Source organism: Episyrphus balteatus, chromosome 3, assembly GCF_945859705.1.
Source record: "Episyrphus balteatus chromosome 3, idEpiBalt1.1, whole genome shotgun sequence".
Classification (NCBI taxonomy): Eukaryota; Metazoa; Arthropoda; class Insecta; order Diptera; family Syrphidae; genus Episyrphus; species Episyrphus balteatus.
This window is the reverse complement of record NC_079136.1, coordinates 122,709,248-122,735,708: the sequence shown is the minus strand read 5'-3', so window position 1 is coordinate 122,735,708 and position 26,461 is coordinate 122,709,248. Positions and strand designations below refer to the sequence as shown.

Below are 26,461 nucleotides of genomic sequence, written 5' to 3'. Positions count from 1 at the left end.
TGTAAATGCCATTAACGATGGAACATTTGAGAACGGTCATAGAATTTACTCCTGCAGGGTACAAGAAAATTTCAAAGGAATCTATTTAGCTGGGCGGCAATTCACACGTGGTAGAAGTGAAACCTTACAAAATCAATTTTCTTGAAAAAAAAAAAATCTAAAAAATCTAAAATTTTTTTTTCCATCACCTTTAAATCCATTTTTTTTTATATGACAACCTATTTATAATAAATTTTATATCATATAAAAGGTTATTATTTAAGCTTTAAATATTTTTTTTTAATCATGTCTGTCATGACATGTACAAAAAGTAATAGAATTTTTTGAAGGAAATGAATTTTCATCCAAAAAAGCAAGAAAATCAAGCTCTGTTTTCTTCCTTTTCACCTTCAAGTCGATTATTTTACACGATAACCTATAATAAATTTTATATTTTCTAAAAGCTTATTATTTAAGCTTTAATATGATGTTTCAATCATATTTGTACCTACGGTATCTATAAAAAAAAAAGTTAAAATTTTTTAAAGCAAACCATGTTGAAATTTCAAACTGAAATTACGGTACTTCCTATACTGGTGGCTGCTCATCGTCAACAGATCTCCACATTGTGTTTTGAGATATTTTTAAAATGAAAAAGATCATTTTTTCATCATCATCGTTATCTCAGGATTGTGAATATGAATTTAATTGAATTTTATACAGCCCTGTTTATTACCTATTTACAGTCTAAATTTCATTAATTTATCTTTAAAAAACAAAAAAGTTATAACGAATTAACTTACTGTCGCTTTTTCGTTTTATCGTGTTTCAAATCACTAAGATACTAAAGAAGTTTTCACTTAAAAAAAAAAAAACAAAAAAACCTTGGCTACCAGTGATCACAGAAAAGAGCCATACGACTGCAGTTGCCAGTAGCCTAGGTTGACAAAATATCGTTTGGAAAAGTTTGTGTGGAAAAAAAATCAAGAAGAAAAAAAAATAGTGTTTAAAGCTAAATCAATATAATTATTTTATTATAATTTGCAAAGAAAGGATATTGGAATCTTTTTTTATGGACAATTTAATAAATCATTCATTATATGAATTGGAAATCAAAAAAAGTATTCTAAGAATGACTTTGTTTGTTTATTGTGCCTCTCCTTGTACTGCTTCTTGTCCGTCAGCAGATTGTTGTTCTTGACCTTGTTCCTGTCCCTCAGCAGGTTGTTGATCCTGTCCAGGTTGTTGATCCTGTCCTTGTTCCTGTCCCTCACCTGGTTGTTGGTCCTGTCCCTCACCAGGTTGTTGATCCTGTCCTTGTTCCTGTCCCTCAGCAGGTTGTTGGTCCTGTCCAGGTTGTTGGTCTTGTCCTTGTTCCTGTCCCTCAGCAGGTTGTTGGTCCTGTCCTTGTTCCTGTCCCTCACCTGGTTGTGTGTCCTGTCCCTCACCAGGTTGTTGATCCTGTCCTTGTTCCTGTCCCTCAGCAGGTTGTTGGTCCTGTCCTTGTTCCTGTCCCTCAGCAGGTTGTTGGTCCTGTCCTTGTTCCTGTCCTTCACCCGGTTGTTGTCCCTCTCCTGGTTGTTCACCCTCTCCAGGTTGTTGACCCTGTCCTGGCTTTTGATGTCCATGGCTTGGTCGGTGTTCATGTGGAGGACGACGTCCTTCTTCTGGTTCCTGTCCTGGTTGTTGTGAAGGACCATGATGTGGCTTTCTTTGACCGGTAGGATGGGGTCCTTCTGGAGGATTTGGTCTCTGTTCGTCGATTCTTGCAATATCTTCTTCAGAGCTTTCATCAGAACTTTCTTCGGACTTACTCTCTCCAATTCGCTTATCCTCAATTGGATATGGTCTTGGAGGGCTTCTTGCTGCAGCCACAGCTAAAACTGCAAATAATGCCAAAACTACTAGAAACTTCATTTTACTTGTTGTTTTGTCAAGAAATAAAACTTAACTATGTCCAGTCAAATCGAGTAGTTTGGTTTATATACTATTTTTGAACAAACCGGAAATAACCCATTCATTTTTATAAATTATTTTAATAGATATATGTAAATATTTTTTATTTTCTTATCTTTAACGATTTGTCAATATTTAATAAAAAAAAATAAAATATAATATATTTTTATATTATAAAATGCTATTCATTGAATTACGTGCGAAGTAAAGCTTCAAGAGAAATTATCTAATTATAGTGCAACGATTGCAACGAAGCATTTATTTGGTATCAGTCAACGTCTGATAAGACTTTGTGAGAAATATAGATACTTAACTAATTGCGACTGCCAGAAGATGACTCTAACTAGAGCTGAGGCTGCTATAGCTGCTATCGCGATAGCTGCTTTTAATCACTCTGCTCTTCAACTGAGCAGAGAACAGTTGCGATTGCTCTTCAATATAACTGCTCACTGTTCAGTCCTCTGCCATACAAAAATCCAATCCAATCCAATTAAAGATTTCACTGTTTTTATGAGCAAAACTGCTCTCTGTACTTTGCAACTTGACTGCACTTTTTCAGAAAATTTATAAGGAGTTATTTCTTACCTACTTCACAAATTCGAAAATGGTCACTTTCGTTTTATTTATAATATAGATATTCCATATTTGCAGTCATATGTATATCAAATCAGGAAGAAATTTAAAGATCAAGTTGCGGCGTTATATTTAAAGAGTGATTAAATAGCAGCAATTAATAGCTGCTATTTTTATATTCAGCTCACTGCTTTTATTGCTTTTTTTTTAAATAAGCTTTAGCACACCCCTAACTCTAACACTGTGACACTGGATGCTTTACTTTTAAAGTATACGTAGTAAAGCAATAGCCGGAAGTTATTGGAAACTAATAAAATAAAATGCACGACTGGGTCGCACGAACTTGCTCTTAGTGTTAAAGTTGCTTAAATTTTTAAGACTTTTTATATAGAAATTTGGAAAAAATAAAATAAAATATGAATTCAAATTGCATTCCAAAACAAGTATGCAATTTTGGTTGTTATTTTGAGATGCATTTTTAGAAAAAAAAATTTCAAAATCGTTAGAGCCGTTTTTTAAAAAAACTAATTTTTTATAAATAACTTTTTTGGAAAAAATGTTTTAAAATAAAATTGGTATGCCATTTTGTAGAAATCACTAATCAACATCTAAAAACAAAATTTCAAAAAAATTCAATGTCCCGTTTTCGAAAATTTGATTTTTCAAAAAAAAAAAAAATTATTTTTTTGAAAATTTGTTTTTTTTTTGTTTATATTTAAATTGTATAAATGCTTCTTTACAAAAAGTTTCGTTGAAATCGAATAAGCAGTTTCGGAGATAATCGGATTTGAAAAAAAAAAAACGGTTCTATGGCAGGTACCGTTAATACCTAATGTTTTTCCAAAAAATAATTTTTCATTAGAAGATAGACCTTAGCTTAAAACTTACATTTTTTAAACAAAATCGTTAGAGCCGTTTTCTAGATATTTCAATTTTACTAAAATCGGTATATGACAAGTACCGTTAATTTTGGTCCAAAAAAATTAATTCCAAAAACCCCTCTGGAGAGTCTCCACAAAATGCTACATACCAAGTTTGAAGTCAATCGGTCCATCCGTTTAGGCTGTAGCTCCTTATACAGACAGACAGACAGACAGACAGACTGACTGACTGACTGACAGACAGACAGACTGACAGACAGACAGACAGACAGACAGACTGACAGACTGACAGACTGACAGACTGACAGACTGACAGACTGACAGACTGACAGACTGACAGACTGACAGACTGACAGACTGACAGACTGACAGACTGACAGACTGACAGACTGACAGACTGACAGACTGACAGACTGACAGACTGACAGACAGACTGACAGACTGACAGACTGACAGACTGACAGACTGACAGACTGACAGACTGACAGACTGACAGACTGACAGACTGACAGACTGACAGACTGACAGACTGACAGACTGACAGACTGACAGACTGACAGACTGACAGACTGACAGACTGACAGACTGACAGACTGACAGACTGACAGACTGACAGACTGACAGACTGACAGACTGACAGACTGACAGACTGACAGACTGACAGACTGACAGACTGACAGACTGACAGACTGACAGACTGACAGACTGACAGACTGACAGACTGACAGACTGACAGACTGACAGACTGACAGACTGACAGACTGACAGACTGACAGACAGACTGACAGACTGACAGACAGACTGACAGACAGACTGACAGACAGACTGACAGACAGACAGACAGACAGACAGACGAACTTCTGGGACCCACTTTTTTACACTCGGAGAAAAAAAAGACCACCTAAACACAAGCGGAATCCATATATTAAACTAAGCGGATTTCTGCATGATTTTTTGCCATTGTCATAATTTAGGGGACAAATCTTCTTAATTTCTTGAATGTGCTAATTAAAAAGTTAAGAATTTAAAAATTCTACAAAATTATCTTGAGTGAAAGGGTGTTTTTTTTTTTTTTAAGAAATGATTAAATTATGAATTAGTACCACAAAAACTGGGACAAAAATGTTACACCAACGAAAATCGATACATATATGTTTCATTTATAACAGAAACCAAGAATTTAAGCAGTCTATACAAATATTTTAGGTGAAAGGGTGTTTTATTTTTTTAGGGAAATAAGGAGAATTCACGAAAATTCCGATAAAATCAATGGTATGGTATTTTTTGAGTTAAAACAAAAATGATGGGTCACCCTAATGGAATTTGGTGAAAACGTTTAATTTGGGATCGAAAAGCAACAATAAAGAGTTTTTATAAAAAAAAATCTAGGTTAAAGGGTTTTTTTTTTCTTCGAAGAGACAGTTAAATCGGCAATTGATCCCAAAAAGACAATGATTCGTGTAAAACGTCTAAGAACTTAAAAATTAATCACCGATTCAGCTATGATTTTAAATTTTTTATTTTTTGTAGGTTTTTTTAAGATAAAAATTCATATTAAATTGAAATGAACTTCACCATAAATTAAACAGAATTTAAGCGGAAATTGTTTTATTTTAAGAGGACATCATCTTATTTTTAATGTGAACTTTTTTTCTCCGTACACAAGGTTGTTAGGCTAAATTATATCCGGTTGCACAATCTAAGAGTTATTTTTGCTTGAAACCTTCCTCAATTCAATTTGAATTTTAGAAAAATTTGAATTGATATTTGCCACCAAGTTTTATCAGAGGCGTTGATAGTGATAAGGAAGAAATACTTCACTTCTCAAATACGTCTTCCATAACCTGCTTAAAAGTTGCACTATGTTTTATATATTTCCACTTGAAGTTTGATATACTTGACACGTTATTAATTGAACAGCTTTTGTATGTGTTTTTTCTACAAAAATATTGACACATCATTAAAGATAAGAAAAACAAAAGTACAAAAAAAAAAAACAAAAGTACGTGTGCAATTCAAACGTGGTTGAAGTGAAACCCTAAAAACCATTTAAAAAAAAAAACGAAAAAATATCACTTTTTTTATTCCATCACTTTTTTATATGACAACCTACAATAAATTTTATACCATCTGAGGCTTATTGTTTCAGCTCAAAATATTTATATCGACCATGTCTATACAACATCTACAAAAAGAGCTAGAATTTTTTTAACCCAATTAGTTTTCATAAAAAAAGCAAAACAATCAATCTCTTTTCTCTTCTAACGCTTTAATCATATTTCTACCATGCCTACAAAAAAAAAGTAAGAATTTATTAAAGCCAACCACGTCGAAATTTCAAACTGAGATTACGATAGGTACTGCCTTTACTGCTGGCTGGTCATCGGCAACAAATCTTCACAGGTGTTTTGAGGTATTTTTTTTTTTTTTCAAGTTTTTCAATTAAAGATTATATAACTTGTAGAGCACGTACCGTTATGTCTATGTGTGATATATTAAATGAAAGGTAATATTATCAGCATGCGTATTAAAGTTAAATAAATTTGTTATGTGCTCTAGATCAAGAGATATAACGTGTTTAGGAAAAGAACATCTTTTCACCGTTATCTCAGAATTTTGAATATGAAATTAATTGAAATTTTTCACAATCATAATTTATTTAATTATCTATCTACTGTATAAATTTCATTCATCTATCTATTGAAACAAAAATGTTATGATCAATTGATTTTTCGTGTCGCTTTTTCCTTTCATCTTGTTTCAAATCACTATGAATACTAAAGAATTTTTCACTTCAAAAAAAAATTCCAAGAAAAGATTCCAATATCCTTTCATTTCAAGTCCGTTTTCCCAATTTCCAATTTTTCTCAAAAATCCGTCCGGAGGCCTCTTTAAAAGCCAATATGAAATTAAACAGTTTCTCCAGTTTCCTAATCATCTTATCATCAATTTTTAATAATATAATTGAAAAGACCTCACGTTTTCTGTCCCGCATCATCAACAGCTGCTATTGTCATTTCAAGACTGCTGAACAACAAGATTAATCCCTTTCGAAAACACATAACAGCATCTGTCTGCCATGCCATCTTCATCCTTTTTAATATTCATTGAATTGACTTTTCTGCCATCAACGTGTGTATGTGGGCTTCGTATTGTGATGTTCCTAGTATAGAGTCTACAAATATTAGGTTATAACCAAAAACGAGTCTCGTCATTTAATGTAGCCAAAAATACAATGCCAAACATGTGCTTCTACGTAAATTTACAAGCATCATATCATTTTCTACACAACCAACGATTTTGGGGAGAAGGGTGAAAAGGAAAAAGATCATCAGGATTGCACACAGAAGCGAATTGTAGTAAGCACATGTAACAACCAGAGAATAACATGCCATTGTGTCTTCATTTCTCCACAACACTCTCCAACCATCTCCAATCAACACCCCTTTTCTACAAAACCTAGAATCCCAATAGAATGTGAACTCCCACATTTTGGTGAGAGAGGTTGTGATTGTCGTAAACGTAATATTTTTTTTCATTTTGAAACATCTGTGTGCTCTGGCCGAGCAAAGATAATCCAAATCCGCTTCACATGCAAAACTCTGCTTGGGCTCTGTCTGCACTACTTTATTGATGTTTTCCATAAGTTTTGTTCTCCCAACTCAAATCCTCCAGCATTCGTGTAATGCAATCCTTGAACTTTGTGTGGTACAGAGAGACTATTTTGCATAAATTAAATTTCATCTTCCATATGTAGAGGGCGCTTCGAGACTCGTATCATGTTGCAACGCACTCAACTCTAATTGCAAACGAAAACCCATCGATATTCCTTTCCGAAAATACCAAAGCCAAGGATTCACAGTGTGTTGTTTGCAGTGGGTGGCTAATTACAATTGAATTCATCATCCCCCCTTCAAAATTCTAAATCCTCTGTTTTGATAGAGAGACAGAGAGAGAGTGAGTCCAGAGAAATGATGAGTGAGAGTCTCTCTTTTAGTTAAAACGAGATTTTTGGGAAAATAGCTTTTAGATCTGGATTTTCATACATAATTGCATTTGAAACTCTTTGGACTGGAAATTATGGTATATATCTTTTGGCACCCAGCAAAACTTATTGTCACAAAGGAAAATAATGATTGTGATGGGGGGGGGAAGTCTTGAAATAGACCAACCATAAACTATTATTTTATGGAGGTGCTTTGAGGAGATAGATGATGGATCATAAATATCGTCTGAATGTCGATGATTGAATTCTATTCATCTGAAGAACGATATATATATCCTTTAAGACCACATATTCAAACGATGCTTCAATTAAATTGTCTTTGAAATTGCCTTGCCCAAAATGGGTGAGATAGACAAAATGCGGGAGAACTTAAATAGCAAAGCTAATATGGTGAAAACTTTAGAAATTTTCATTAGCATTGATGATGGACGTTTTAATGTGAAACAGAGTTGCTTGCTTTAATGTATGAATACACGTGCGCCCAGCAATAAACGTGGTGGGAGTATCATGTGTTATTGGCAAATTGCATAATAATATCGATTCTATTCTAAGAATTTTATTGGAGATGGATTGATAGGGAAATTTAAGTCTTTAAGTTTTACAATTGAATTAAGTTTTCTATAAAGAAAACATTTTTGTAGCATGAAATTATATTTTCAAGATTAATCTATAAATATCACGAGTTTTCATCTATCACAAGATTTTTTTTTTGCGTAGCTTTCACGATTTTCAAAGGAGAATGCAACATTATTTCTAGACATATAGCAACTATTTTTCGAAGCTATCACGGCTGCTTTGCTCTGTGATAGGTTCCTTAATAATCGGTGATATTCGAAAGAATTTGCTAAGTTTTCAAGTGAAAGTGAAAAGAAAATATTTGTATTTAATTTTATTTGGAGCTGGATTGATTGGAAAATTTAAGTCTCTAAGTTTGACAGTTGAATTAAATTTCTATTAAAAAAAACTTTTTTTTAAGGATTAATTTGCAAATATCATAAGTTTATCATATTATATCATATTGAGTGTCAAGAGCATTTTTAATAAGTATCATGGATTGATTCTAAACATATCACGAATATTTTTCATAGCTATCACGGCTTGCAAAGGTGAATATCACAGATTATTTTGGTACTTATCACAGATTTCTTTTTGTCTATAGTTTTTACTGTCTGCAATGGAGAATACCACATTAATTCTAGATATATTACAACAAATTTTCGTAGCTATCACGACTCTTTTTCTCCTTTGCAAACAGTAAAAAAAATACGAAAAAAATGTCTGTGATAGGTAAAAAAAAAAAAAAAAAAAAAAAAAATATAATATTCACCTTTGCTAACCTTGATAGCTACTTAAAATAATAGTGATATGTTTAGAAATAGGCTGCTTTGCAAACCAAAAAAAAAAATATTATTTCGGTAAATAAATATACCTATCACCGAATTCTTTCCGATATTTTCTGTGATAAACGTCACGAATTGACTCTAAATGTATCAAGATAATTTTTCGTAGCTATCATGGTATGCAAGGGTAAATATCACAGATGATTTAAGTAAATAACTATTACTATCACAGATTTAATTTCTTTGTATCTGTCACGGTTTACAAAGGTGAATATCACAGCTTATTTAGGCAATTAACTGTACCTATCACAGATTTTTATGTTAACTATCATGCGCTTCTTCACTACATACCTATCACAGATTAATATCACAGCTTTTTCGATAGTTTACTTTTCTTAGGCAAATATCACAGATTAATTTGGTAAGTATTGCTCGAACATACACAACAGCTTGATTTAAAAAATATAATGGTTAGTTTTTGGTATGGGTATCATGGTAGGTATCACATATTATTTTTGGAAATGGCTATACTTATCACAAATTGCAATATCATGGGTTACAGCAGTACATATCTATCATAGATTTCTCTTGTTAGTATCAAAGCTCATCCGATGAATGACTTAATTTCAGAAAGTATTTAAATAAATATCACAAATATATTTCGTAAGTATCACATTCAATTCTTATTTGTTTAATAGATTTTTTTTTTGTTGTTGTTGCCCACAGATTGCTTTGAAAAATATCACGGGTAGTTTTTGGTGTAAGTATCACAGTTTGCAATATTCGATATCACAGATTATTTTGATGATTTTCATAGACTTTTCCGTATTATAACTATCACGGGTAACTATAGTAAGTATCATCGACTGCAATGATATTTAATGGAGTTTTCTAGAATGTGTTACGGAATTATAATATCACACGGTGCTTCTATCACAAGTTGTCTCGCACATTTGTCTGGTTCTTATCACAACCGTAAACAGTCCCAGTTTTTTCAAGCATTACTTTTGTCATGCATTACTTCAAAAAGTGGATAGCGAAATAATTAGTAAAACCATGCCTGAGTAAAAAATGGAGGCGGCAAGTAGTGTGGTGCCTAAATTTTGCCATTAACTGAAAATAAAATCAAAATCAAATATTTAATGGTGTTTATGCTTCCAAATTTTGATGATGAATTTTGATAAGGACATTCTGATAAAATTCTGACAAAAAAAAAAAAAAAAAAAACAGTGTTAAAATATTCAAAAATGAATCAGATATAATTGCATCAGCTGCTACTCAACAAACTGGCCCAGAAGCCTATAAAAAAAAAATAATCAATTCATATCGAATGACAATTTATTCTTGTTAGAGGCGGCATGACAACCAACCACGTTGCATTTCCATTTTATCCAAAGTCATAAAGAAAAACTGACTGAAAACGCATCCTATTTTTATGTTTAAAAAAAAAACCGATTCAATCCCACTACAAGTTCGAACAACAGGGACAACACATAAAGTGATGCGTGATAACGTGTCACGTACACAAAAACTTTCTCTGAAAAAAAAAAAAATTTTGTTCTAAAAGGACACTATGAAAAAAATATTGAACATCGCTGCAGGATACATCACAGAGAAAAGAGTGTTCGTTGGTAGTACATAGTTGGAAGTGGCATGCTCTGTTGTGGCATAGAACACCAAACAAAAAAAACTACAAAATAGAAAAAAAAAAAAAGGATCCTATACCAATTGTACAGTCAGAGGAATCCTTTTGGTCCTTGCTCATTCTACTAGATGTTCATTGATGTTCATATAAGAAGAGTATCAGGAACACAATATACATATATACTACCTCGCCACCGTGTACACAAACATCCCCCGAGTATACACAAGCACCTTATATCGGGACGACAATCATCGGGTGATTGCAAAATTCTTTTCTGTCGTGTCGTCCCACATTGAGATGACCGTGATGATGCAGTTTCGATGGTCTCTTTTTTTTTCGATTACCAGAAGTCATCCATGCAGCAGCAAGTTCTACTAGCAGCAGCTGAAACATTATAACAACACTAAAGGAGTCTTTTGCAAGTTTGCCATCATGGACAAACCGAGGTATCCTTTTTGTATGTATCTCAATATCATGTCACTAAGGTTAAATAGGATGTAGAATAGTGGGAGTGGAGGAAAAATTGCATGCGGTAGTGGGTCACTGAATTTCTTTGTTTTTGTGTTAAATATGCCTTGAAGAAATGAACAAGTTAACGAGAACAAAGTATTTAAATCGCTTGTGTGGTTTTTAAATAAATTCGAATGACTTTTAAAGATTGCAACAGCACAAAAGTAATTTCACAAAAATGTTTACTTCTTTTTTGAAATGGTTTTTTTTTTTGGTTATTGAGCTCAAGCATGCTTGACAATATTTTCTAAGAAATAAAAAAAAAAAAAAAAAAGTCACTGTGGCGTATACTTAACTTTTTTTTCTGGATATTTTTTTTCTCTCTCTCTTGTTTTAAAAATAAAAAAAACTTATGAAATAGCCCAGGGAAATTAGTAATTTAAATCGCATTTTTCGCGGGACAAAATTTTTTTCATGGAATGTGTTCGGTTGGTTGCCCTTATCATAAAAGTCAATTTGTTGGGAAAATTGGAGGTTGGGAACAGCCGCCATCTTGGAAAAGAGATTGGTGTCGTTTTTATTGAATAGCTCCATTGTTATTCATTTTAACAAAAAATGACAAAGGTAAGACTTATCAACAATAAAATTATCTAAAAAATGATATACAAAACAATTCCGTGAGTTGATTAAATAAAATTTTACAATTGGTCAAAGTGCGGGTTTGTTTCGCAAGGTTGGGACAAAATGACATTTGTTCATATATCTGACGAACTTTTGATTTGTTTGGATAATTCTTCAAGAATGAATTATAGTACTTATAATTACCTATAAAATGAGCACACAATCGTTATTGTAACCATCGTATTGTAGAAGTAATCCAACTCCGAAACTCTCCATGTACTAGTCAAAAGTGAGAAAAAAGCTAGTTTTTTGCTAGTAGGCCGAGAAAATTTTGGGAGTAGAGGTTTATCCAAAATACAAGTACGCAGTTATGCAGCCATACGCGTGTTAATGTCGATTTCAAAGGTCTGATAACTCTAATTTTGTGTTTTATACGGTTTTTGGGGGGTTAAATAACGTAAGTTTTCCAACTAACGTGAATGGGCTAAATTTATACTATTTGAAATTATAAATATACAAGCTGATGCTCTTTTATTTTTCCTAAATCTAGACACCCCAATCTTGAGGATGTGACCAATAGAACTCAAGATATAAGCCGTTTATACGATTATGTTTTAGAGGCTTTTTTGTTTCGATTTTTGTTTGTTTATTTGAATTGAAAAGCCTGATATGGTTAGTTAAAAAAGCTTATATCGTGAGTTCTATTAACCTCATAGCAAAGATTGAGGTGTCCAGATTTAGGAAAAATAAAAGAGCATCAGCTTGTATATTTATAATTTCAAATAGTATAAATTTAGCCCATTCACGTTAGTTGGAAAACTTACGTTATTTAACCCCCCAAAAACCGTATAAAACACAAAATTAAAGTTATCAGACCTTTGAAATCGACATTAACACTCGTATGGCTGCATAACTGCGTACTTGTATTTTGGTTAAACCTCTACTCCCAAAATTTTCTCGGCCTACTAGCAAAAAACTAGCTTTTTTCTCACTTTTGACTAGTACATGGAGAGTTTCGGAGTTGGATTACTTCTACAATACGATGGTTACAATAACGATTGTGTGCTCATTTTATAGGTAATTATAAGTACTATAATTCATTCTTGAAGAATTATCCAAACAAATCAAAAGTTCGTCAGATATATGAACAAATGTCATTTTGTCCCAACCTTGCGAAACAAACCCGCACTTTGACCAACTGTAAAATTTTATTTAATCAACTCACGGAATTGTTTTGTATATCATTTTTTAGATAATTTTATTGTTGATAAGTCTTACCCTTGTCATTTTTTGTTAAAATAAGTAACAATGGAGCTATTCAATAACAACGATACCAATCTCTTTTCCAAGATGGCGGCTGTTCCCAACCTCCAATTTTCCCAACAAATTGACTTTTATGATAAGGGCAACCAACCGAACACATTCCATGAAAAAAATTTTGTCCCGCGAAAAATGCGATTTCATGCCCATATTTTGACTAATTTCCCTGAGCTAAAAGTGTTGCAAGAATTTTAATGAGTTTAAAAATCTTGTTAAATAGAAGTGAAAACTTTTTTGGTATTTAGCATGAAAAATCCTTACAGCTTACAATGCAATAAAAAAAAAAAAAAAACAAACATCTAAAGGACTTTGTGTGTTTTCTTGAAAAGTGAAGTATTAAAGTTGAAAATATTCAGAAAAGTTTATGCTTAAAATGTGAAGTTTAAGGTTTTATATAAAGTTTTGCACAGAGTGATGAGATTCTGCATAGAAAAATAAGGGTTGAGAAGAAAAAAAAATATATATATAAAATATTGCAACTAGAGACATACCATTTTTACAAGTGAGACAATTGTACAATGAATTTATGATTTCATGTTCAAATTTATTTTTATTTTTTTATTTTTTATTTTTTTTTATTTTACTGGGGTAAGAAAAAAACTGAAAAATTAATTATTTTTTGAAAATAGATAGAGTTTTACCTACTGTCACGGGCGGGACAGTAATCAAATCATTTTGAGGTAGTGTAATGTTCTTACATAACTTTAGTGAATTTATTTGAAGTTTTCTTTATTTTTCGGTAGTTTAGGAGTGCTTCAGAACAGTGTATAAGAAAATTTGTGTCGTCTTTATTACAGAGAAAAGTAAATTTGGGAAAGAAAAAAAGAAGCACTCAATAATTTTGTACTATAATAAAAAAAAAAAAAAGAACCACTGTAGCTTCCTTGATAGATATCAAAATGGAATTTAACAGTGTTTAGATCAATGGACAAATTTTCAAGTTGATAAAGCTGCGACTGCTATTCCAATAGCTGCTTTCACTCACTCTGGCTCTTTCACTGAGTCACTGACAGATAAAGATAAACAGTTGTTATTGCTCTTCAATATCGCTGCCTTAAAAAAACCCAATCCTAATCCAATTTGTTGTGTTCTTTTTTTTTTCTTTATAGAATGAATAACATGCCGCGCTCAAGTCAACAGAGAGAATATTTGTAGTAAAAATGTTCTTTGCCCTTATAAATTTCAACGCATTTATAAGTATAGCTGCTCTCTGTTCTTTGTAACTTCACTGCTCTTTTTGAGAAACTGCTCTCGGCTCTTTTACTGCTTTTTTGTTGGCATTTTTTTCTACATATCTTATAATTTGACTAGCTGACCCGGCGGACTTCGTTCCTCCATTTTTTGTATTTATTTTTAATTTTCGACTTTATAATTAGTTAACATTTTAAATAAAAAAGGGAATCAAAACTTGAAAAGTTCGTAAAATGAGTTTAAAAATATTCACTTTTAAACTTTTAGCAAAAGTGGCCTATGTAAAATATGGCCTATGTTAAAAACGGCCAAAAAACTTGATACAAAAAAACTTGTTTTTCCCGTTATTCGGTCAAAAATCATTTTAAAATTTAAAAATTTGTAAATGCTTGCGCATGACTAAAGCCTATATTTCCTATAAGCTTGAGATTTTTTGGAGGCTTATAAAAATTACAAAAAAACTTAAAAACTACTCAAAAATGTCCCTAAAAATTAGTTGTTTTTCAAAAATTCAAATTTCAAAATCCAGGGCCTATGAAAAAAATCCGTATAAGACACCTAATTTTTTTTCTTATTATCTTTCAACCATCAATCTTTACCAATTCTGAAATGGTGTCCGTCTTGAATACAAGAAACCATGTTCGGAGATTAAGAAGAACCAAGCCTCATGAGCTTATGGTCTAAAAAAACATGGGAAAGTATTAAAAGTTTAAACTTCCCCCAAAGTGATTTTACAAAGTTAAGAAAGAAAAATCTGATGTCGATCTCTCAAGATTGGTCCTGATAAAGAGGTGGTTTTAGTGGTTAAGAGTCCCACACTACTTGGTGTCGAATACTGCCAAGTGTCTTTTGAAGATTTCCTCTGGTCAAAAAAAAAAAAAAAAAAAAAAAAATTATCTTTCATGTTTTTATTGCACAAAAACCTTCACAACTTAGTTTTGAAATTTTTTTGAATTTTTGCAATACCTTTTTCAACCTAACAATAAATTTATCTATTATTTAAAAACAAAATTCAACTCTCTAAAACTTACCGTTTAGAAAATAGCCTCTATTTTCAATGTCGTGTTACCCCTATTTAACCTATAAAATCATTAAGTTAAGTGCTTAGGACAAAAAACTTGGGACAAAAAAAATTGTTTTTCCCGGTTATTCGGTCAAAAATCATTTTAAAAATTCAATTTGTACATGCATGGGCATGATTGAAACATATATTTCCTATAAGTTTGAGATTTTTTGCAGACTTTAAAAAATTCCAAAAAAATAAAAGACTACTCAAAAATGTCCCTAAAAATTAGGTTGTTTTTCAAAAATTTTTATTTCAAAATACAGGGTCTATGAAAAAAATCCGTTTTAGACCCCTAATTTTTTTTTTTTTAATATCTTTCTCATGGTGTAACTCAAATTTCTGTGAAAAGGTTTGCGTACCTCTAATTAGCCTTTTGTCGAAGGTCTATGACTGCAAAAAAACCTTCACAACTTGGTTTTGAAATTTTTTTGAATTTTTTTAATACCTTTTTTAACTATTGAATAAATTTGTCTATCATTTAAAAAAAAGTCAACTCTTTACGACTTACCGTTTAGAAAATAGCCTCTTTTTTCAATGTCGTGTTACCCCTATTTACCCTATAAAATCTTTAATTTTTTTTTTTTTGCCTTAAACCTTCTCCTCTTATAGCTCTTTGATTTAAAAAAAAAAATTAAGAAAATAAGTCAGCCGGTGTGGCCGGTTAGCGAACGTACACAAAACCAAACTTTAATATATATAATAGATTAACGATGAAGAAACAAACATGTGGAAAAAATTTAATTATGATGATGACGAAACCGAGAAGATCAATTTGAAATACCATTGCTTCAGTGCTGGCATTCAAGGAGTTATTTCTTCTTAAAAAAAAATTGGAAATGGTTACATTTTTCAATTTATTTTTTAAGAGCTGAAACAGTATTCAAAAAATTCGTTTTCCAAAATAACCGAAGACGGATTTTAAACTACAACTATACAAAAAGATTTTGAAAATCGTTTTTTTTTTTCTTCCTTTCAAAAAATCAATTGTTTTTTTTTGTATTTTTCCTTTTTTTTAACAAATAGTTCCACTGACCAGCTTGAGAAGAATAAAACAAGAAACAGTAAATAAAAAGCAGCTCATGAAAAAAAAACATAAACTTTAAACTAAGCGCGCGACGAAGTTGAAAAAAATTCAACTTTTGAGGGAATCGCTGACCGATATCGTTCTGTTGCCAAGGGACGACTTCCATAAGTCGCTGAGCCATATTTTCAATTATATTTCAAATCAGGAAGAAATTTAAAGACTAACTTTTGGTGTTAACTGCTATTCAAAGAGTGATTAAATAGCTGCTATTAATAGCTGTTTTTTAAAAGTCGCTTTTAAGCACACACCTAATTTCAGATAAGAATGTTTTCATGTGTCATACTTTTTAGGGCGTGATTTTGGAGTTATAATTTCGTGATATAATAATAATTATGACTTTTGGCTCTAGATGGTCACATATTTTGTATGCGCATTATATTCAGGTGGTGGTGAAGTGATGTAGTAGCTGCGATTTAACCCGGACCGGATAGTTATTAGATTTTCATTTTTTTTTTTAATTTTCAAATTATAGCCCGGTACATAGTAAAATTGAACATAATTTAGTCTTTAATTTGCGGTTGTCGGTTGGTAAAACATGAAATAAGCAGGTTCAAATAAAGTGTTATTTAGAGTTTTAGTGAAGTATGAATCCCCACTACTTGTATTGAATACTGTTAATCTGTGAAATCTCTTATTTGTCGCCATTTTCAATAAAGGTCATAAAATTACCTTTATTTAAAAAAAAAAAAGAAAAAATTTCGGTCAAGGTCTGAGAGAAACCTTTATTTTGTATTTTTTTATGTTTCGGTCAACCAGTGAGATTTATCGCTAAGAGAAAAAAATATATATCATCTGCAAATGTATCAATTCCTTGAGACATGGGAGTGGTGCCATATGAAAGCTTATATTCTCAGCTATCCGATAGTGGTATAATCGGGTTTTTTAATTTTTTTTTTTTTCAAAATTCCGAGAAAATTGCGTTTGAACGTTGGTGTAAATTTTTTTTTTTTCGAAAAATCTCCGAATCTTTGTACGCTCCTGGAAGCTAAACCGCTTGAGAGCAATTTTTGGAAGTGATGCCAAATGATAGCTATTGTCATGGGCCTACGCTGTGCACATTGTCAGATTTTTAAAAAATCATCTTCCATGTTAAACCGCCACATCATGCCTATTTTTTTCAGAATCGGGCTTAACTTTTTTTTACTTTTAAGTTCTCCCGGTTTGAGAACGCGTGCACCTACAGGGATGGTAGTTATACCCAAATGTAGGCTAGAGTCTCCGCTACCTTTTAGCATCAAAAAATTTTTTTCATTTTTTTTTCAAAATTCCGTTTTAAGTTGGGCGGGCGAAAACGCTTCTGGAAGCTGAACACTTTGACCTAGATATTAGAACATCGGTAACCTGAAATATTCGAAATTGCATTGGTTGTGCTTGTCGTCCCAGCGACTCAAATCACAGTGAAAAACACACAAAAATTTACTTCCTTAGTTCCTCCAATCTTTGAACTGTCCTTTATCAAAAGAACAAAATAAAAACAATATTTATGTTAAATAACAAAAAAAAAATAGAAGAAAAATGACAAGAACAAAGAATCCTTCAAGGAACTTTTTCTCATCCTTCTCTTCTTTTAAAAAATTTCTTTTTTTTTTCTCCAGGAAAGAAAAAAAAAATCCATAAATTATTATCTTTCACACCTTTTGTCAATTTCTAGACAGATCTAGAATACCATGACTTATTTCTTATTCCAACATTCAGCCACGACCAAAAACCTAAGACAAAAGCCCAAACCGGAAGTAAGGAACAAAAAAATAAAAAAAAAAACCTAAGAAAGAAAATAATCCTTAAACCATTTTGCAGTCTCTTTTCTCTCAAAGAGATATATTTACATTTATTTAAATCTTTCGAATGTTTTTGTGCTTCTTCTTCTTCACTTGAACTTTCTCCTTTTTATATTATACAAACGCACAGACAAGAGAGTGGTTTATCTTCTAAAAAGACAATCAAAATGGAAAATGGGGTCTCGCTTATATATCCTATATTTCATGAAAACTAAAACTTCCGGATTGAAAATTTTCAACACCAAAGAATTCCTAGAATACCAAAATTTAACAATACAACTTGAAGGAGAAAGGGGGTAAATAGGATAGTGAATTCGTATAGAATGCACTATTTCAACTTTTGAAACAATAGAATTTGAATATTGCTGCATTTGTATAAAATGAACTTTTTAAGTTTTATGCACATGCAAAAGCATCCAAGAAGGCAGTTCTCGACTTTCGAATGACTTTAAATTGTTTAGAATTATAATAATTTGGAAATATGGGACAGAGAATCGACCAATATAAATTTTTAGGTTTTGTATGTTTTCATTGTCATGAAAAGACATAAGTTGAAATAGAAGAATGCGTAAGTTGTTAAGTGAGGCAAAGTCGTAGGTAAATTATTTTTTTAAAGAATAAGGATTTCACAATAGAATGGGATAGATATTAAGTTTTCAAACTATATCTACTCGATAAAATTAAAAATTTGTGAACTAACCCACTTACATTACCTAAATGAAAACAAAATATTTTGATGTTTTTACAACAAACCTTTTGCCACGGTATTGTGTTTCACTTTTGTAAAGGACACAAAATATGATGACATTATGAGAATGTAGGACTAAAATATGCTAAATATATATTTCCACCAGTACAGGCAGCCTTTTACATGGTCAACAAAATTGAACTTTTTGACGTGATAACGTCTTATAAATCGATGAACCATGGCAGCCACCACAAAAAAGTGACGCCATTTTCTAACGTTACACTCTCGCACTTTCGCAGTGCGGCAAAAAAATTTCAATTCAAAATTAAAAATAAACTATTAATCCAGTTAAATAAGGGTTTAACCTCGGAATGAATGTTAGTAGAAATTTTTTTTGCTCAATATCTTCCTTTTGCTATTCTATAACATATCTCAAAAGTCTAGAAAAATCTCATGTCCGCTTGTCGCGATTTTAAGGTCATATCGCGAAATGGAGATTTTCAAAATTAGCAAAAATAGGCTATGGTAGTATATACACATATGATACATGATTTCAAGGTATTTTTTAATGCTGATTCCAAAAAATCTAAAATCAAGACAATCTGACCTGTTTTTCATCTGTCAACTCATATTATTATAACAGTTGCAAACTTACTGCCGAAAAACCCTTAAAAGTTATGGTAGATGAACCAAATTTTGCATGAAGATTTTAGAATCCATCATTATTAAAAATCAAAACAATCCCTTACAAAAAATATATATACCTACGATATAGTGGTATTTTTTGATGGAGGGGCAAATTTTAGGATATGCACTAAAGAAGATTCTTGTTCATCTTAGGAATAAGTGCAAATAGGCTAATTTTTTCATTTTAATCTTTGTTTGGATATTCTTTAACTACCCTCAAAAATCTAAAAATATCTCATGTCCGCAAGTCCTAATTTTCTTGGTTTGAAAATAAGGTGCAGATTTTAAGAAATTAATAAGAAAAGTTTAAATTTTTATATGTATACCAACATAAGCGACATGATTTAAAGGTATTTTTTAACACTAATTCCAACAAAACTCACAAACAAGTCAACCTGACCATCCCTGAAAAGTAATGCACCTTATTCATGTTGATCTGACACAAATATCTGAGGTGTAGTTTTCCAATTTTTTAAAATCTGCACCTTATTTTCAAACCAAGAAAATTAGTACTTGCGAACATGAGATTTTTTTAGATTTTTGAGGGTAGTTAAAGAATATCCAAACAAAGATTAAAATGAAAAAATTAGCCTATTTGCACTTATTCCTAAGATGAACAAGAATCTTCTTTAGTGCATATCCTAAAATTTGCTCCTCCATCAAAAAATACCATTATTTCGTAGGTATATATATTTTTTGTAATGGATTGTTTTGATTTTTAATAATGATGGATTCTAAAATTTTCATGCAAAATTTGGTTCATCTACCATAATTTTTAAGGGTTTTTCGGCAGTAAGTTTGCAACTTTTATAATAATATGAGTTGACAGATGAAAAACAGGTATAACTTTTTCCAGAGACGTCAGATTGTCTTGATTTTAGATTTTTTGGAATCAGCATTAAAAAATACCTTGAAATCATGTATCATATGTGTATATAATACCATAGCCTATTTTTGCTAATTTTGAAAATCTCCATTTCGCGATTTGACCTTGAAATCGCGACAAGCGGACATGAGATTTTTCTAGACTTTTGAGATATGTTATAGAATGGCAAAAGGAAGATATTGAGCAAAAAAAATTTCTACTAACATTCATTCCGAGATTTACCCCTTTTTTCTCCTTATTTTACTGTATTATATTAGATATACAAAAATCTTCTATAATTTATTTGAAAGATAATAACCTAAAGCTTAATCCAAATGAAGGATTTTTAAAAATTCCGTCATTTAATAGGGTAAACAGGGGTAAAACGGAAAGATGAAATTTGGGCTAAAATCTAAACGCGAAGTCGTAGAGAATTGATTTTTTTTTTGCTATAGATAGATGAGATTAATTTAAGAATAACTGCATTTAAGAAAAAATTTTAAAAAATTCTAAAACTAAGATATAACGTTTTGTTTGAACGTTGTACACGTGTTGGGGCTATGACAAAATGATGATTTTGGGTAAAGAAAATTTGACAACTCTAAAGATGCCAGGTTAAAGATGAGAGAAAAAAAATTAGGCGTCTCATACGGTTTTTTTTTCCAACACTCTGCGTTTCGAAATATGAATTTTTGAAAAACACCTTGTTTTTTAGGGGTATTTTTGGGTAGTTTTTGATTTTTAGTTTTTTTTTTGAGCATTCAAAAAAATCTCAAACTTAAAGGTTATAGGTTTTGGTCTTATACATACATGCGCAAAAAATCGTTTAGTGAGTTTTGACTGAATAACGGTAGAAACAATTTAAAAAAAAAAACACGTTTTTTTACCGTTTTTAACCGATTTGCTTCATTTTTTATTTTTATATTTTTTTGTTGAATAGATAGAGGAATAAAGTATATTGAATAATGATAGACCATGACCACGACTAAATGTGTGCGAAGTTTTAATCATTTTCGTAAACAAAATTTTGAGATAACGGTAAAATAAAATTTTAGAATTCAACAGGTTTTAACTTTTGATCAAGAGCAGATAAAAATTTTATTAAACTTTTATGAGCATCCTGATACAATTACCTTTCATTTGGTATATCACACATAACGGTAGACTAACCTCAAAATATTATACATGGTGTAAAATTTTTTTATAGGTTGTCATCGAAAAAAATTGATAAAATAGCTTGAGGACATAAAAATAAATGTTTTTTTTTTTGCTTTTTTTAATGAAATTTGATCGAGTTCAAAAAATTCTAGCTCTTTTTGTAGATGTCTCATAGACCTGATCGATATATATGTATATATTTTGAGCTAAGACAATAAGCTTTCAGATGGTATAAAATTATAGGTTGTTAGACAAAAAAAATTTAATTAATGACGTTAGAAGATAAAAATTCATGTTATTTTTGCTTTTTTGATGAAAATGATTGTTTTCAATAAATTTTTTTTATACTTTTTGCGCATTGCAAAAATTTAAAAATGATTTTATTCTTAAGAAGAAATGCTTGGCTTTTTAATTGCATAATATTTTTTGTAAGCTTTTAAAATAAAAAAATTAATATAATGAGAAAATAAAAAAGGTATTTTTTTTTAGCTTTTTCTTGTAAATTATGATTGTTTGAAAAAAGTAAACGCTTCAATTGACTCATTTTAAACAAAACCACACAATCTGTTTTCTGACGACGTTATCACGTAAAATCATCGTCCGTAAACCGGCTTTACAGAAAGAAGATAGTTTTAGTTTCATTTTTAAGTAGCGTACATCAATTAACCGTCATTCCGGGAACGCTTGTTTTGGGGTATACTTAGATTGAAATTTTTTTTTTTTTTTTGTGATATTATGATCAAAAATCGAGGCCATTACAATATAATCTCAAAAATATTTCGTTTTACTTTGTGACAAAAAAAATAAAAATTAATTATATGGTCAAAACGTCATATCCGGGAACGTCATTTCCGGGAACGCTCTTAGAATCTGAATAACTAAAATGTAGTCTTACATTTATAATTTTGCATTTTTTAGGTTTTTTTACTCAGTATCCTATCCAAAGTATGGCTGTAATATACGCTTTTATCAAAAAAGTTACAAAAAAAAAAAAACAAAAGAAAAAATTACTTATGCCCTAAGTTTTTCGGACGTGCATATAAGAATTTTTTTTGTAGAAATCGGTATCTGCCCCAAGAAATAAAGTTTTATTTGATTTATTTAAGACCCACTATCTTAATATAATAATATATCATTTACTTCGATACTATTTCTAGACCCATAAAGTCGTTTTGAAGAGATCACCACCATTTCGAGGAACGTTTTTCTAGTAGGTACTAATTTTTGTGGTTTTACGGTAAATTGGAAAATATACATTTTTGTGCTCTGCCCGTTCATAAACCGACAAATTATGGCTAAAGCGAACATTTGAGCATGAAATTTTTATCATAAAACAAAGTTGATTTTTTAAGAATTCGGTCATCGAAAATGATTTTGACCCATATGATTTTAACATCCGAATTGAGATAATTTGCGAATAAATTATCCAATTTAAGCTGTAGTGAAAATGATATTAAGCTAGCTATTACTTTGATATTGATTAGTTACCTATTTCATTAATATAAAATAACGGTTTGCTGTTTTTACAACAACGAAAATTTTAATAAGTATTTGAATAAATAAAAATAACAATTTCTCATGGTTTGGATATGAACTAAATAAAGTTTCGTTAAGTTTTCAGTGTAAGACACTTGAACATTGTTTATACATAAAGCTTCTTCGATTTTAAGCTCCGATAAAGCTTTTCTCAATGCGAATTTAATATTAATTAAATTATAAAAAAAAAAAATAATAAATTAGTGTCATGCTGCCAATGTATTATTGTTGCAATGATGTTTTGATAAATAAGATTTGATAACTTAATTAGGTATGGAGAAAATATTAACACGACTGTTGTAGCTCTTGGAGTTCAAGAAACCGGCATCAAGAATTCAGTTTTGTTTTGAAAAAAAGTAAAACCTTTTAATGAACGCGGTCATAATTTAATGAAAGTGTAATTTAAAAAAAAAAATAATAAAAATAAAAATTTAATTTGTCAACGTAAAAAATCATTTTTCTTAATGCATTCTTTTGCAATTAAAAAAAAAATAAAAATATATTTATTTACTGAAAAAAAAATTGCATTACAAAATTTTTTTATTGCAACTGAAAAATATTTGTATAAAAAAAAATTATTCATTGCAACTAAAATATTTTGCATAAAAAATGCTAAGAATTTTAAATATTCTTAGAGCATTCATAAAATAAAATTTTTAATTCAATTTTGTTATTATTTTTTAAGAACGACATCAAATCATAAAATGAAAAAAGTACAAAAAGTTTTCAAATTTTGAAATATTCAAAATTTTCAAATGTCACATCAATATAAATTTGTTTTTGTTATTATGTAGGTACTTTTTTACTTTTTTGCTTTTGTGTTTTGATGTATAAGCTTAAAACAACGAAAATACCCTTTTGAATGATTTAAAACTTCAAACTGAGTATGACATTTAGTTTTTTGTAAAACAAAGATTTTTTGGATTTTTTTTTTTTTTTCGAAAATTGTAGGAGTTGTTTTTTAAAATTAGTTCTTTCTAAAAAAAATTTGAAAAAAATTGAAAAAAAAAGAGATTTGGTTGGTTACTATTCTGAAGAAATTATTGTTCTTCAAATATTATAAAAAAAAACTTGGTTTTTCAAAAATCTAAATCTGAAGATTTTGAAAATTTTGAGAGATTTTTATATTAAAGCTACTTAGATGAATTTGATGTCTAAAAATTTTCGTTTAAAAGCTTGACCACACCGAAGGGTATGTGCTGTAGCGGTACGGATAATTGTATGAAAAAAAAATCCAAACTAGAACAACAGCGTTTAGGTGTGGAATATTTTTCATACAATCACCCGTACAAATAAAAAAAAAATGATTTAGGTAAAGTTTAACGCGAATGAGGTTGCAAACACAGAGGCAGTGATGAATTATGATGAGTCCCCTGAGCCCTCCTCCCCCATCCCCTCAATACGCCACTGATACCTACGTTTTAATGAACGCGGTCATATTAAAATTTAATAAAAGAAGATTCCGCCATAGAAAGACTTTCCCTCATCGTTATAAGAACAGTTGACTTTCATGACTTTTAGAAATTCGAAATTTAAGTAGGGTGAACAGAGGTAAATGTAAAAAAAAGGTCAAAAAGCTATTTTCTTAACAAAAGGTGATAAAAACAAGAATTGAAAGGTATTTTTAACATATAAAAGTCACACATACAAACAAAAAAATGTAAAAAATCTGCATATTGAATAGGTACATATATTAAAACTGCATACTTTGTTTTACATCATTACCTCCAAAATCTTGATTCAGGACAAAAAACGGTTTTTAAGACTTTCATAAATTGTAAATCCTCAAGCAGAGAAAATAAGATATTTGATTAAAACTTAACCCTCTGTCGGCACACGGGTGCGAATTTGGTAGGACAAAAATTAAAAGTGGTCACAAAAAAGTGTCTTTATAAAGATGAAAATAAATTTGTTTTGAATTGTAAATACAATATTCGAATTCTTTGGAATATTCTACATCAATTTCATATATGATTCTCTATAAAATAGTGAGATAGAAAAAAGTTCTAGCGACATGAAAAAGTATAAACCAAATTCGCAAAAAAAGAGGTGTGTGCCTACAGAGGGTTAATATTGTTTCAAAAAGTTATCAATATGAACATTTTAATTCTAGCTTGCATGCAAAATTCTTTCCAAAACTAAAGTTATTCAATAGTTTTATTAAAATTTAGCGCCATCTGCCCAGGAGTGAACAATTGTGTCTCTTTAAAAAAAAAAAAAATGACAATCGACTATCTTTCAAAAACGAAACCAATTTTGATAATTCGACTGATAACACTGTGCAAGTTTTTTGAAAATTTTTTTTTGAGACAGGTGCGCGATTAACTGTTTCGCCCTATTTCGGACCCGAGAAATCGATTGGCGTCATTAGTTTTTCGATTTATCGGTACGACTTCGAACTAAATTTTTTTTGAAAGATTTTCAATTATTTTGAGAATTTTCCACTTTTTTTTAGTCATTTTTCATCCAAAAACAATATTTATATTGTTAATAATTCTGCTCAAACGTTATTTGCTACCAGTAGAAAGACATTATAAACAATTTTGAATAATTTATTTGAAAATTTAATGTTTTTTTTTTGAAAAATTTTTAAAAAATCGAAATTTTTTACATTGTTAATCGTTTTTTCGCTGTTTTTGTTCTCTTTTGCACAAATACATTGCATGTTTTCCATTAAAAATTAATTTAACTGTTAATTTAGTGTTGGTTAAACTTCGACAGTCTATCGATAGCATCGATAACCAAAAAATATCGAGTATATCGATACTTCACAAAACTATCGATAGTTTCAATACTTCGAAATTACTTTACCACAAGATTACCGATATTATCGATAGTTTTTTCTCAAAACTATCGATACAATCGATAATGGAAACTATCGATATCTACCAAACACTATGTTAACTCGTTGTTTTTATACAATGTCAAACGAAAACTCAACTTGTAGTTCAAATTGTGTTTAATTAATTTCAAAGCTATCGATAATATCGGTAGCCTTGTGGTAAAATAATTTGGAAGTATTGAAACTATCGATAGTTTTGTGAAGTATCGATATACTCGATATTTTTTTGTTATCGATGCTATCGATAGACTGTCGAAGTTTAACCAACGCTAAATTAACAGTTAAATTAATTTTTAATGGAAAACATGCAATGTATTTGTGCAAAAGAGAACAAAAACAGCGAAAAAACGATTAACAATGTAAAAAATTTCGATTTTTTTAAATTTTTTCAAAAAAAATCACTACATTTTCAAATAAATTGTTCAAAATTGTTTATAATGTCTTTCTACTGGTAGCTCATAACGTTTGAGCAGAATATATTAGCAATGTAAATATTGTTTTTGGTTGAAAAATGACTAAAAACAGTGGGAAACTCTCAAAATAATTGCAAAAAACTTTCATAAAAAATTTTGTTCGAAGTCGTACCGATAAATCGAAAAACCAATGATGCCAATGGATTTCTCGGGTCCGAAATAGGGCGAAACAGTTATTCGCTCGCCTGTCAAGAATTTCGACTTGCACAGTGTAATCATAAACAAAACTCGTTTAAAATTGACCTTGTGATGTTAGTAACATCACTTGTTTATTTTATACATATCATCCGACTTATCATAGAATTTCACATGATAAAGCTGT

General features: G+C 30.5%; 2 protein-coding genes across 3 annotated transcripts in view; both read right to left on the bottom strand.

Moving 5' to 3' along the window:
- LOC129916155 (40S ribosomal protein S21) overlaps positions 1-26,461 on the bottom strand; it is a 329,284-nt gene that overhangs the window by 292,539 nt on the left and 10,284 nt on the right. The gene's annotated exons all lie outside the window — the stretch shown is intronic.
- LOC129916154 (uncharacterized) lies at positions 985-1,945 on the bottom strand. 2 transcript variants are annotated; one of them, XM_055995954.1, is made up of 2 exons: positions 1,281-1,945; positions 985-1,220 (listed from the first exon to the last, which is right to left on the bottom strand). In XM_055995954.1, exons 1-2 carry the CDS (start codon positions 1,894-1,896, stop codon positions 1,126-1,128), a joined length of 711 nt encoding a protein of 236 aa, XP_055851929.1. In that variant the 5' UTR covers positions 1,897-1,945; the 3' UTR covers positions 985-1,125. The 2 variants fall into 2 exon arrangements, with proteins under 2 accessions (XP_055851929.1, XP_055851930.1); XM_055995955.1 differs by having other exon boundaries at positions 985-1,370; positions 1,467-1,945.

What these genes read in the sequence shown, in the direction of transcription:
- LOC129916154 (XM_055995954.1), bottom strand. Translation starts at nt 1,896, where the DNA reads ATGAAGTTTCTAGTAGTTTTGGCATTATTTGCAGTTTTAGCTGTGGCT. An exon ending in ACAAGGACAGGATCAACAAC is followed by an intron (nt 1,221 to 1,280) that starts CTGGTGAGGGAC and finishes AGGATCAACAAC; the next exon opens with CTGGACAGGATCAACAACCT.